At 46.6% G+C, this 14,766-nt stretch overlaps 1 protein-coding gene across 1 annotated transcript in view; it reads right to left on the reverse strand.

Moving 5' to 3' along the window:
- Positions 1-13,592, reverse strand: part of B4GALNT4 (beta-1,4-N-acetyl-galactosaminyltransferase 4) — a 165,628-nt gene extending 152,036 nt beyond the window's left edge. The window contains exon 1 of the mRNA XM_083756136.1: positions 12,562-13,592. Coding sequence (XP_083612262.1) covers positions 12,562-12,712 — 151 coding nt within the window. The 5' untranslated portion in view covers positions 12,713-13,592. The remainder of the gene's footprint in view (positions 1-12,561) is intronic.
- Between the last annotated feature and the right edge of the window lie 1,174 nt (positions 13,593-14,766).

The following is a 14,766-nucleotide window of genomic DNA, read 5'->3' on the forward strand; positions in this document are numbered from 1 at the left end:
TGCTACCAACCCAGAATGCATCTGTAGGCAGACTGCTGCCTCATCTGTAGTTGACAGACCAAAATCTCATTGTGCTTCCCTGCATTCCAACAAGTACCTCTCTAAAACCTCTCATTCATACATTGGCAGGTCTCCCCTCCCTAAATCCATGCCCCTTCACCCCACTGCTGACAGCCAGGACATCAGTATTCTGGAAGGGAACCTATTAAAGCTGCTGTTTACAGCTCCTCACAAATAAAACCCGTCTCCTGTTTGACTCCTGCAATAACCTAAAGTGCTAAATCACTCCCTTCAGCGAAACGCCTGCCAGGGAAATCTCCAGCTACTGAAGTGCTGGCAACCCCCATTAAGAGTCATTTTATTTTATTTTAATTGTATTTTTTACCTGGTGTGTGCTACAGTTTCCACCCCATTGACTTGGTGTGCTTTGCAGCCCGGAGAGTACCGTAATGGCCTCATTATTTCAGCTGAGGAATCTCTGTGTTAAATTAGGCAGAGAAGGGTAATTATCTACTTGTAGGAGATAAGAAAGAGGTTTATTTTATCAGGGACATAATGCTATTCTGGTCCGGATCCAACTCTCCAAATTGTACAATGCTGAATACAGGTGGGAGACCAGCGTTTCCCCTGTGAGTAGTGTGTAGCGAAATGCAAATAACTAGCCACCTTGATGCACAAGCAGCCCTGCAGAGAACATAAGCTAGGAGCTTAAAAATCAAGAAACACCAAAACTCCAGGAGACACCTTTCCCCAGCCCAGCCCTGAAGGCAACAGCTTATTTGCCAGTTATCATAACCTTTTGCATGTCGACACTGCAGAAACAATTCAGTAGACAGCAGGAGATACTACACACACCCAGCCCTCAGCCTATGCAAAGTGCATCTGCTTAGAACTGGCTAATTTAACAAGCAATTAACCTTTCTGCACATCCTCCCCTTGGCTGATCTGAGAATCAGCAAAGTGGGCCATAACCAGAGAATAATTGCACTGTGCCTCGCTGTGGCAGAAGCCCATCAGTTCTATAAGGTACATGCAAACGTGCACTTCACACTCCCCGGAGACCGTGTCCATCGCTTGCCAAAAACCAGTGCCCATTCTCTGGCATCCTTCCTGGAGTCCAACAATCTGTCAGCACCCACTTGTCAGTTGTAACAGGAGGGCCCAACACAACTGACAACAGCATAATTAAATATATTTTAAGTGCCCCGTGATGAAAAGAGGAAGCAGTGGGCTGGGCAAATGCCAGTGGCTGCCATCTTCCTCCCCTCCCCCACCATGCCTCTGGGATACACTGCAGGGATATTTAAAGAAAAGAAGATGAGCACACTCACCTGGGCTCCCGTCAGAAGCTTATCAAGGTCTGGGGTCAGGATTGCATCTATCATGGCTTCGGTCTTTCTTTCAGAAGCCCAGTGATGAGAGGAGCACTGGGCCAGACAGCTCAAGCAACTTCTCACTATTGCTTGCCCATACCACTGCCTCCCTCCTCCCTGGATAAACCACCATAGCAGCAAATTTGGGAGTGGGGCTGAAGGGGTGACACAGTCTTCAACTACTTTAATCCAAACAATGGTTTAAAACAAACTTGCAAGCAACCACTCACTTGAGTCCAGTAAGAATCCTCCCCAGACAAGCAGGCATAAAAGCTTTAGACAAAATGGATTCCTTCTTCTTACAGGGCACAAATGGCTAATGCAGGCTATGTATGGAGCAAGTGGGCTAGGAAAGGTAACCCTTGCAGAGCCTTACTTGCAAGGAGTGGTTTAGGATCTTAAAATAAAGCAAGGCATGAACTGCATTAGCCTTTTAATTCCTTTTTGAGGCTGACAGACCAGTGATTCTTAATTAGGGACATGTGGTCCCCACAGGGAGTCATCTACAAATCTTGGCTAAGGGGTGTAGAACTCGGGGGGGGGGGGGCATTCTACATTTTAGGCAGCACCTTCTCCCTCTTGCAGTAGCAGCAGAGGATATCTGTGGTAAACTGCTTACCCTGTCTTGAGTATAAAATCCCAGATCTTTGATTTCGCCCCCCCAATTCCTTTAAAAAGTGGTACATGGCAAAAGAGGAATCAAGCAGGAATGCCTCCTCCCCAGTTCCAACAAAAACAGTGAAACGATGCTCCATCCATTTAACAATGATACTGTAGAATGTAGCCGATGCTATCTGTGCGTAAGCAGAAAAGGCTTCCGCTCACACAGCGGACTTCCTCTCCTCTCTCCTGCAATCCGCTCAAAAGCTGCTGGAGGAACCTTGAAAGAGCATCAATGGCTCTCAAATAAAATCCAGCACTTCTTGGAGAACCCATATTCCCCTTGCTTGTATGACATTTGAAAACACACCACCTCACCCTGCACTGGAGGCAGTGCCATAGGAAGGGGGTGCGGTGGGTGTGGGCTGCGCCGAGTGTCATCACTGGGGAGGTGACAAAATGGCAAAAATAGGCATTTTTTTAAAAAAAATTAAAAAATGGGCTCATGAAACTTTTTAGTTCAGTCAACAAACACAACGATGTTGTGGCTTGGGCGCCTGCAGGCTCTGCACTGCCTGAAACGGCATTGTGGGGCTTGCGTCTGCCCACCACCTCTCCCTCAGCCACCCTACAGCTAAGGGGGAGGCAGCTTTGAACAGTGCGCCCTGCCCTAGCTTGCCCCGCCCCAAGGTGCAGGGTGCGTGCAACGCCCCAGGCACCCAAGAGGCTAGCTACACTGTTGACCTGAGGTCAGGGTATCACATGAATTTTTTGCTTGTGGCTCAGGAGGCATTTGGTGATCATCAGGTGTTCGTGTTGAGTGGAAGTTAAGAACTGGTGAGATAGATGGTGCTACGCTTCTGGTGCTCAAATGCACCACTTGTGTTTTCTATCCACATTTTTGCTCCCTATTCCTTGCCATATCCTACACCAAGTATCCTCTCTCTCTACCGTAAATCCCTGAACAAAAAGGGAAATTGAAATTAGAAAAGACCCGGTAAGTGTTGCCAATCACGCAGACATTTGATCAAGGAACTATTGGAGGGATATATTTAGAAACACAGGCTCACAGGCACCCAACCAACCTAATTTTTAAGCATTAGAAACATAGGAGCCAACTCCTAGGGGCCAAGGTCCCTTCGGCCCCCTCAATAAAATATTTGAGGAGGCCAGGGCCCCCATAGTTGATGGGCACTGCTATTCAAATGGTGTGTGTGTGCCACATCTTTTGATTGATTATGCAGAGCAGGGCTTATCTTCCCCCCTCAATATTTTATTCATTGGCACCCTGATTAGAAATATGCATTGATAGCAACCTAAATGTACATGATGGGAAGGAAGAGGCTGCTAGAGAGACAATGTAAATAGGAGTCAATCAGTGACTATCTGGTCTGAGTACCTTCATTCTAATGTCTACAGAAGACAAGCTGTGAACAACTTTTTAACCCACTGGCTCTCTCCTCTTGAGATCTCCTCCTTGTTCCAGACTATTAGTGCTAAATTAAATGAATGTCAGATCTAAAGATCTTCCCCTGTACTACTCCAGTCAGCTGACAGCTGATCTCTCTGCCAGCCACAATTGTACAACTAAGCTACCCAGTTGGTGCACCAGATGGTCAGCAGCATCTTCCTCCAGAAATGGAGGTCAGAGGAAGGTTAGCCTTTCAGCATCTGGCACTGGCACAAGGTCAGCTATAAAGCAAACCAAGAGAGCAGCCCAGGAACTGCACTCCCACCTGAGCATGCAGCATTCCAAAATACAGCAAGGCTCCAGGCTGCTCACAAGAGAGGAAACCTCAGTTTGGAAAGAAGACCAATTCCCAGATTTCAACAGACTTGCAAGCATGTAGGAGAAGACAGTTGCCCATCTCTGGGTCCACCTGCCAGCTGCAACCCCTTGCTCGCCACCACTGCTCCATGCTCAGTCGGTGGTAGAAACTCAGACATATAAGCTAATCACTGAATGGTTAGAGTGTTGGACTAGGACCTGGGAGACCAGGGTTCAAATCTCCACTCAGTCCTGAAACTCACTGGGGGACCTTGGAGTCAGCTGCAGCCTCCTAACCTACCTTGCAGGGTTATGAAGGGATTAACTGAGGAGGAGGGGTGAACCATGTTCTCTTTGGAGAACAAGGTAGGATAGAAATGCAATAAATAAGCTCTTCTGGAGATGTCAGTCCTTAAAGGGCTTTAAAAGGCTAATCACACTCTGAAGAGAGCACTGGGGGGGGGGGGAGCAGAACAACTGGGAGGGTGAGGAGGGGCAGCTGCTTACTAGATGCTATTATTGGCCAACTGCTACTTGCCCCAGGCAAAGGGTAGGCATGCAAGCAGCTGTCTCTCAGCTAAGGAGATATTAACAGCCATACAGGTGTCTCTAGGCTGCTGCAAATTGGATTTAGCTTCTTCAAACTGGAATTGAGTCAGATTTTGGCTCCAAACAGAAGCAGGTTTCAAACTTGGTTCAGTAGCACATTCCATCAGTTACAGGTTAAGGTAAAGGTAAAGGTAAAGGTACCCCCGCCCGTACGGGCCAGTCTTGACAGACTCTGGGGTTGTGCGCCCATCTCACTCAAGAGGCCAGGGGCCAGCGCTGTCCGGAGACACTTCCGGGTCACGTGGCCAGCGTGACAAAGCTGCATCTGGCGAGCCAGAGCCGCACACGGAAACGCCGTTTACCTTCCCGCTGGTAAGCGGTCCCTATTTATCTACTTGCACCCGGAGGTGCTTTCGAACTGCTAGGTTGGCAGGCGCTGGGACCGAGCAGTGGGAGCGCACCCCGCCGCAGGGATTCGAACCGCCGACCTTTCGATCGGCAAGTCCTAGGCGCTGAGGCTTTAACCCACAGCGCCACCTGCATCCCTCAAACTGCGTTCTTCAAACTGGAATTGAGTCAGATTTTGGCTCCAAACAGAAGCAGGTTTCAAACTTGGTTCAGTAGCACATTCCATCAGTTACAGGTTAAGATTTCCCACCAATTTTGAATTTTAACAGCTCATTTAATTCCAGCTTAAGCCTCTGTCATTTGGATGGAAAGCACAAGCAATTTCAACAGCAATACCCCCCAAGGGAGCTTCAATAGATGCCACTCTGACCTGCCTATAGAATCCACATGACAGCCATCACTGCAGCAAAGTATTTATACTTGCATAAATCAGAATCCCAGGGGGCCCCTTCAGTTTACAACTTTGTCTCTGCTGCAGTTTCATACTTTCCACCCCCTACCTTAAAGTGCATTTTATCTAAAGCTCTTTGTCCCCTCCCCATACTTATCCCTCCCTCCATCAAGGATATTTGAATTTCTGTTAGTCTGCAAAGCTGAAGAAAAAGACTCTTGCAGAGAGGCTCATTCAACTCTTGTGCAGCAGTGGAAGAGGCACTGCAAACCTCCTCAATTCACTTGTTTTTTTGGGGTTGGGGTGGGTCTCACTCAAACAATTTCCCTTCAATTCCTGGATTCCATTTTTTAGAAGATGAAACAGTCTCTATTGCTTCTGTCCAGTTCATCATCCCAACTCTGCTTACTTTTAAGAGATGTAAGAAAGAAGCAAAAACGATGCCCAAATATTCTTCACCCGGTTCTGGTGTAACATGCAAAGCAGGACTCCTGGATTTCACCTTCAGTCCTTCACCTATTTAACAAGGAAAAAATAAAAGGAAGTGCCCCCACCCAGCTTATAGGTAGCATATGAAGCAGCTCTTGGAACTTTCTGTTGGTACATCATTGGTGTTCTCTCAATAACAGGAAAATAGGAACAATGTCTTTTTATCAGAGCTTTATCTTAAGAAACAAATATCATCATATATTCATCTCGCCTTTATCCTTGACAGGGATTCAAGACGGCTTACAGATAAAAAAAAGAACAGCTAAAAACATTTTTTTTTAATCACAAAAAGCAATTAAACATTGGTAGAATTAAAAACTATAAAATCTATCAAAAATCTACACCTAAGTACAATATAAACAGCACAGCACCAGCTGTTTCATTAAAAGCAAGCAGTTCCCCAAAGTCTGTTGGAGTAAGAAAGTCCTCACTTCCTCATTAAATAATTTGCTAGTTTCTTTTTTAATAGGATCTATAATTTGCACGGGGCCTTCAGAGAAGCCCACTATAAAGAAATAGCAATGAAACATCCTACATCATCATTCCTCACTTTCTCCCCTCTGCACCTTACAAACTCTGCAGGGGATACACAACCCGCTGGCCACCAAGTCACAACTCTGCCTACAGACTGAGACACCACCATCCTTTGCACACTTTCAAGGGTCACAGTGAAACGGGCCATCAGATCAGTTTGATATGAATGTTTTTACAAATAACAATTGGCCCATGAGCAATCACCATAGAAAGCAGTCATCAGATTACAGTCAGATAGCAAATACGGTAGGTCTGGTAAAATAGGAATGAACTTAAGTCTTTGGTCACCCTGCACGTTTAGTGATTTTATATATCACTAATTCAGCTTCAAAGAAAGTCTCCCTATATTAGATCATTGGGCACAGATTTGTGCACATTTGCTTTTCTGATAAGAGTTTACAGCAGCGTTCATCTGTAGGAAATTATTGTTCATCCAGTTGCACTGTTAGCAAGCTGAATCAGGCTGCAGGAGGAGGTGTTTCCTTACCACTGTACATGCCACTTTGAGTAAAAGAGCACATCAGCTGCCAGATTGGGGAGATACCCCTCATAAGGTTTGTGATGAGAAACACCGTCAGTGGTTTTCTCTAAATGCTTGCACGCATGAGAGCAGGATGTGATGGGAGTGTGTCTATAGCGAGTGTTTAATTATCCACATCCTCCTCTGTATCAGCATATCTAGTCAGCAACAAAACCACAACAGCAGCTGAATTCAGATCCGTTGGTGTCAATGGCTCAAATCACATATGTCTCCCAATTACTTCCAATAGACACACCACTTCATTGCACAGGCAAGTCTCCATAAGTGGTACTGATACATTTAAATTGCCACAGCCAATGTCCCTCCCACCTCTATGATTCTCTAACTGCATTTGAGCCTCTTCCACACATGTTAAAGGGCCAACACTCAACCAAAGGCAATACCTTCGCCGGCCACCAGTAAGTAGCTCTAAATCTTGTGTCACTGTCTCTGCTCTGAGCCAAGAAGATGGAAAACCTAGGCCCCACATATATGATTGATGGGCTCAGTGGATGGTGCTTAGTCACATCTGAATCAATGGAAAGAAGGATGTTGGCTACACAGGCCCACATTCAAAGGAGCAAAAATATGGTATAACAAAACAAGGCTAAGGCCCACATCCCATGGAGGTGATAAACCTGTGGGTCAATATCACTTCAGAAGTCAGGTGGTGGGCTTGGGAATCTGAATGCACCTTTCCACAATACCATATCACTCTGGCATCTTGGCTTTCTCCATAGAAGAAATTGTTTGCATAGGAAAACATTAGATCATCTGAGCCAGTGGTGCTACTACAACCCAACTAGCAAGCAGAGCTCCAAGGCCCTGGACCACCCAAGGTTCCTTCATGACCCCCCCCCCCGAAGACTCCCTATGCATTGGCAGCAAGTGGCTCCAACCTTGATTTTCAAAATTACTGATCCTATGAGATTGCAGGGTCAATGAGACTACTGAGGGTGCTTGGCCCAACCCCATGCTATTCCAAGTACTCTCACTGATACTACAACCATGGAGGTGGTGTCTGATTGGTCGAGCTCACTGCCATTCTCACTATGGCACCAGCAACTTTTAAAAGTAATGTGTAAGGCAGCTGGAGCTTTGGAGAAGCCAACTGATGCAGCATTCCACAGCACATGCTGGCCAGCAGCCGTACCCTCAACTACCTTGCCTGTGAACTAGTTCTCAGTGGCATCTGCAGCAAGCAAAGTTATCTCCTGGAAGGATTGATTACCATAAGGTGAAGGTATGGGATATCAGCTTTTGTATCTTCCACTGGTGAAACATTGTGCATTCAGAAACTTAAATCATTATTCACTCAAAAACATTTGTTAAAAGGGTGGGGGAGAGGAGAAAAATGTGAGCCTCTTAGCAACTGACTATCTCTGTAGGCTTTGAGAATCATGACTTAGACAAGAACCTGCAGTACTTCAGATGTTGTTAGACTGCAACTCCCATCATCCACAACCACTGGCTATGCCAGTCGAATCGGATTGAAGTTGGAGTCCCAACAACGTCTGGAAGACCACAGATTCCTCACTTCTGGTTTAGACCAACCTGTTGCCCTCCAGCCACAGCCAGCATGGCCAATGATCAGGGATGATGGGATTTGTAGTCCAACAAAATCTAGAAGGCACCAGGCTACGGAAGCCTGGTTCAGACCCCTACTTACATTTTGCCAGTCTGAAGGCTATAAAGTACACATATAAGATTACTAGCTCCAACAAACTTCAAAATAGATCAGACTGGTAACTTTGATTCCAGGCAGGGTTGCACTGGTCCGTCATTTACACTTGATCCAGAAGTTGAGAAGAGAGTTATCCTACAACAGTGAAAAATGTGCCCTTAATGTTTATTGCAGAAGAGCTTTATTTCAAGCTTCCCCTTTAACCATCACCCCTACTCCCACATTAGTGAAAGAAGTTGAATATCCTGCTAGATCTCCAAGCACCTCGCACTGCATCAAAGAGTGAAACTTCTGTATCTATTGGTCAAAAGACTCAAATACTAGGAAAATAAGAACATTTTGCTTTAGGAAGCTCAATAGCCATCTTCAATGAACTCATTATCACCCTAACAAACATCCTAATTTGAACATACTATTAACACACAAGATCTTGGAATTTACATTATTTTGGTAAAGAGCATCATCAAGCAGCATAATACAGTCACTGTTTCCCCCTAAACATCTTTTATTTTCTTGCAACACCTTGCGAGAATGAGTGCAAGAGCAACTCCTTTGCATCTCAAACATTTTAGAGTGCATTCTGATGGCTCAGTCCTTTGTGTGACTTATACAGTGGTGCCTCAGTTTAAGAACAGCCCTGTTTAAGAACTATTCAGTTTGCGAACTCCACAAAACTGAAAGTTGTGTCCCAGTTTGTGAACTTTACCTCAGTCTAAGAACAGAATCCAAATGGTGAAAGGGCACCGGAGGCAGGAGACCTCATTAGGGAAAGTACACCTCAGTTTAAGAATGGTTTTGGTTTAAGAACGGACTTCCGGAACACATTAAGTTCGTAAACTGAGGTACCACTGTAACAGCAATAGAATTACCATATGTAGAAGAACAGTAGTGCCGGTGAAACACTGCAGCTTATGGCATGGCCAACACTGCAATTTACTCAAGGTGCTGCACTGATGTAGCAATGTTATTGCAGCACCACAATCCGCTACTGCAGGGGTGCACAACCTGCAACCCTCCAAATGTTTCTGGAGTACAACTTCCATCAGCCCAGCCAGCACTGCCAGTGATCAGAGATGATAGGAGGTGTAGTTCAACAAGATCTGGAGGGGCACAGGTTGTGTACCCCTGTGCTACTGCCGTATGAGGCATTTGGGCCACCACTGCATGGCCCATGATAGCCCAACGCCATGCAACTTTAAAAAAAATAATAATTTAGTAGTCATAATTGGATTAGTATTGAAAAGCACCATAACAGAATAAATATTACTCCTCTCTCTTGTAGAGGATCATTCGGCAGTCATTTAAGCACCTTACAACATCAAGATCGCAAATTCTTGGTAGTGGTTAATCAAGAAACCACTTTTTAAAAAATGAACAGCACGTTCTCCAAAATACACACAGAGGCACATGCTCTATAAGAATTCATTCATCCACTAGACTGCTCAGTAAAAGGTTTGTGATTAATTTAGGTACAGCACAACTCTAACAGCAGTTTCACCTCTGAAATAGGCTCAGTATTTCAACCTATGATTTTTGCTGTACAATCATTCTCAAACATCTAAAAGTAAAGCAATTTTGTGAAATACTCACACATCGTCATTTCATATTAGGACTGAGAAAACAGCAAGTTTGACTTATTACTAACACAACTTTATACAAGGATTTATTCCTTGATTGTTTTAAACACATTTAAGATGCTCGTACTGTAATTGTAGTGACCCTTTTTAGGGATAGAGATTAGTGCCCTTTAGTAGTTCTTGAAAAGATCCTTTAGAAACAGGAAGGTCAGATAATTCACATTTTTTTATCACAGAGGTGTAAATCTGAAGTAACTACCAAAATCGGAAGTGATCACTAGTGAAAGGGGAAGGATAACCAAATTCAATACTGTACTATTAAGTCACATTTCCCCTTTGTGAAAGAAAATAAAGCAAAATTCATATTTTGAAGACACCCCACATTCTTGTATAAAGTTGGCTTTTTAAAAGTAAATATAGTACTGAATGGAATTGTAAACCAGAACCAGATTTCCTGAAATATTCTGAAATTTAGTTCCACTCTCTTCTGTGGCAATTATTTTGCTCTTGGAATGCAGACAATAGCCCACACCCAACCCTTTTGTAGCCTCTGTTTTGGAAGCAGGTTTCATGATTACACAAATTTTCCCATTGCAAAAAGGACTCACAACTAAATGCCAGTTAAGATTTTTAAAATGTTGTGCCACTGAAATCGGCACACAAGGGTATGCAGTAAAGCAACACAGTTTTTGATTAAAATCTCTGGGACTCTGCAAAAATCACTATCTTAGCTTTCACTATAGAAATTAATGCATGTTTCTGGTCCTCTTGGTTTCACATCTTAGCTTAAAAATGCCATTTCACAGTAAAAATAAAAAAGGTTATATGTTTTAAGGCATATTTTCCAAAGAATGGTTCTAAATATCTAACCAAATCAAAGGACAGTTGAAAGCTGTCAATTTCTTGTTTTTATCAATTCCAGAACAAGATTTTAGAAACTTCGTATCTGCCAGCTATGGCTCCACATCATTTCCTGTTTGTGCAAGATATGTGCATATTATACTCATACCTGTAGCTGGAAATACACAAGTCTGAGGGTCCTGGCCCAGTCAAGAACCAAAAGCTACATTTCAATAATAACTTGAATCTGGGGAGTGCCTCCAACCCATTCCCTTAATTTTCATCTTCATGCTGTTTCTTCCATGTAGCTAGACATCAAACACATGTGCTAGTGAACAACCATAACTGCAGGAGGTGTTCTACCCTCCTGCCTCTCCAATACCTACAAGAGCACAGCCCCCTTGGTCATTCACAACACGCCAGCGGCATAAAGATAAAGCTGTTGCTAGGTTGGTAGAGGGCTCTTTTAACAAGCCTGCACAAAACTCAGCAACTGACCTGCTTAGAGAGCTGGATTTTCCATGTGCTTTGGAATTCTCCCCCCCCCCCCCAACATATACAGTGGAGCTCTGTGCTCTGGATTCAGAAATGATCACACAGTCTTGCTCTAAAGAAATATTGAGTTGCTGCTACAAACACTCTGCCACAAAGACTAAAGACCTGGAGGGTTTGGACAGTTTGTTGGCAATTACAGCCAAGTGCCTGACCTGAGCTTTGAAACCCAGCTAACCACACAGAGGCTCTTCTGTATGCCTCTCTGAATCAAAGATTGCTGCCTTTGTCTTGGCAATCCTTGATACATTTAAAACAAAAAAAATTCCTTCCAGTAGCACCTTAAAGACCAACTAAGTCAGTTCTTGGTATGAGCTTTCGTACCCTCCCCACCTTCTCACTATATAGAAGGGTCTGGAAACTTCTGTTTCAGTGTATCTGAAGAAGTGTGCATGCACACGAAAGCTCATACCAAGAACTGACTTAGTTGGTCTTTAAGGTGCTACTGGAAGGAATTTGTTTTGTTTTGACTATGGCAGACCAACACGGCTACCTATCTGTAATTGATACATTTACTTGGGAGTAAGTCTCCTTGGACACAGTGGGGCTTCTTTCAGAGTAAACATGCACAGAACTACAGAGTTTCCAATACCAATTCTCCAGCCAAAGGGGGAGCATTCTGCAAATTGGGAGAGTGTAAGCACCTTAAGAGATCAAGGGTTTGGCAAAGGCAAGAGCTCGGCTGTTCTCCCTGAACCGAGATCAATTCAAATAGCCACAGCTTTTTATTTATTTATTTATTTATTCCTAATACTAGTGTGTTCACATGCACTCCTTTAAAAGTTATGAACAGCACCAGGGTTGGGGAAGACACTGGAAGGCGAAATATATAGCAAATACCAGTATATGAAAGGACTTTTGAGAGTTGGCACTCTACCTACAAAGTGCAAAAATGAGGCAATGGCCTTGCTCCTAATGAGCAAAGAGTACATATCCTAAATCACTTATATCACAGTCTTTCCTCCTCTCCAGGTCAGTGGAGCAGGAATCCTAACTTATCATCAAGTGTCAGTATTTAAAGTGGGTCTTGGTGGTAACTATTCCAGATAAAGTATTCCAGGGCACAAGAGTTGCGGTCTCTGGAGGGGGCTGCACGGGCGAGATTATTATACTTCGCTTTGATTCAAAACTAAGTAAGGGGAGGGGAAAGAAGGAAAGCAAACGATTGATTTGGGAGTAACTGAACAAAGGCTAAAGAAGATCCCCTTTGAGGTGGGGAAGGCCCTCACTCCGGGGTAGGCAGGGGGGATAAAAAGGGGCCCCGCCGCTTGCTTACCTCTGCCGTAGGCGAAGTGCAGGCGCAGCGCCTTGCCTTGGCGCACCAGGCTGATGTGCAGGTAGGTGAACCACACGGCGAAGGTGAGGAGCACCAGGAGCAGCAGCAGCTTGAACTGCTTCCGGATCTTCTTCACCGGGAACCACAGCATCCTCCAGGCAGCATTCCCGGGGGGGTCTGCCTGCCCCCGGGGGGTGAGCGAGGGGCGCCCGGGCCGCGAAGGGAAAGCGGCGGCGGCGGCGGCGGCGCAGGAGGAGTGCGCGCCTAACCCGGCCGCCGGCTCAGCCGCTCGCCGCTGCTCATTTCGCCCCCAGCGCCGCTCCCCTCACAGCTACGCCCGCTCCCCGCGGGGCGCCCGCCCCTCACCTGCAACTTCGGCGCCTCGCGGCTGGCGCGAAAACTTCGCTGTGGCGCTGAGGAGGACGCGCAGAGGCGCCCGGCGGAGATGCGGGGAGGGGGCTCCTAGCGCTCTCCCCGGAGCGGAGCCCAGCCGCCTCCCGCCAGGTCCCGGCGGCGAGGGACAAAGGCATCCAGGCAGCGGCGGGGAGCCATCGGGGAGGCTCCCGGCGACCGCGAGGGGAGGCGGCGGGTCGACGTCGCCCGGAGCCGCGGGGCTGGCGGGTCGCTCGCTCGCTCGCCGAGACCTCCCTCCTTCCCGCCGGGCTGCCCAGCTGCCCAGAATCCTCTCCCCAATGTGATAATCCGTGCACGGCAGGCAATGAATGGAGGGAGGAGGGAGGGAGGGAGGAGCAGCAGCAGCAGCGCGGAGTTTCTCCCCCTCCGCCTCCTTCTCCCCGCCGCCTCCTGGCTCCGGGGCTGCTATTGCATTGCACTGGCTCCTCGGCCCGCGCTTTACATTGTCCTCCTCACGGCTGCAAAGCAGCGGCTGCGGCTGCTGCTGCTATTACTACGCCCGTCCTGCGCGCGCGGCTTGCAGCGATGCTCTGGCGGCACCACCATCGCCTCTTCGCCACCGCCGCTGCTCTGGCTCGGCTCAAAGAGAGCAGCATCCCCACGCTGTGATGCAACCGAGGCTGAAACGGGGCAGCCAGACAGACAGACCCGCCGGGCCCAATCGGAGCCCGGCACTTCTCCCTCCGTCCAATCCTCGGCTTCAGGAGGCGGCGGCGAAGTCGAGGCTCGGCTGTGAGCGGCGTTCATCTCCACGCCAACGTGCAAACATCCACCTGGGGAGCGGACCCGGCCGATGCCGCGGCGAGGCGAGGGGGGGAGCAAAGAAGGAAGGCGAATGTCCTTTCACCTCCTGCAAACATCGTAGGCTTTGAGTGCAGCTTATGGAAGAGCACTGTGGCTTTTCTAGCTTCGGGAAGGAAACTCTCCCGTTTCCTGCGTGTTGGGGCTCGTTCTGTTGCAAGGCGAATTGCAATGGTATTGCGGCCTCCCCTTAGCGAGGGTTGGTACCTTCCCAACAGATGCAAGCCGATACTCTAATGAGAAGGCAACAAAGGATGCTCCAAGATGGTTAAGGCTGGGGAGGGATGCTGGCGTAGTCTGGGGCGGCCAGGTAGAAGTGCAAAACCGTGTGCACTTGTGGAAGGATGCAGGCGCTTTATTCTCTCGCATGTGCACAAACAGCAACAAATCCAAACGCCGTGCACCTTATATCTGAATATCTTTGCTTTTGTCTCAAAAGTTTATTATTTCTTGCTGGGAATGACCAGAGATCAGACACTGACAACCTTCTCCAACGTGGTGCCCTCCATCTCTTTTTGGTCTACAAACCCTATTGCCCCTGTGCATTGGCTCGAGGGCACCAAACACCTTGCCCTTCCAAAACACCTTGGAGAAGGCTGTCATAGAATCATGGAGTTGGACGGCATCCCCAAGGGTCATCTAGTCCAACCCTCTGCAATGCAGGAATCTCAACTTGAGCATCCATGACAGATGGCCATCCAATCTATGCTTAAAAAACCTCCAATGTCTACTCAGCCAAACTAGCAATTCAAGATCGTTGCCTCATCTGCAAATCAGGAGTGGGGGCAGGTTCTCAAACTTTGCACTTCTGGGTTTGTTTGTTTGTTAAATTCAGTTTCCACAAGGTGTTCTTATAGTGTTATGATGTTCAGATACTGAAGATGTGTCTAAATATGCTCTCTGTTGCAAGGTTTTCCTTTTATATTGCTCACAATATAACAATATTACAACTTAAAGCCTGTTTTCTTCTCTGACAGTTCACAAAGACAG

Source organism: Podarcis gaigeae (genome assembly GCF_964106915.1).
Source record: "Podarcis gaigeae genome assembly, chromosome: 1".
Lineage (NCBI taxonomy): Eukaryota > Metazoa > Chordata > Lepidosauria > Squamata > Lacertidae > Podarcis > Podarcis gaigeae.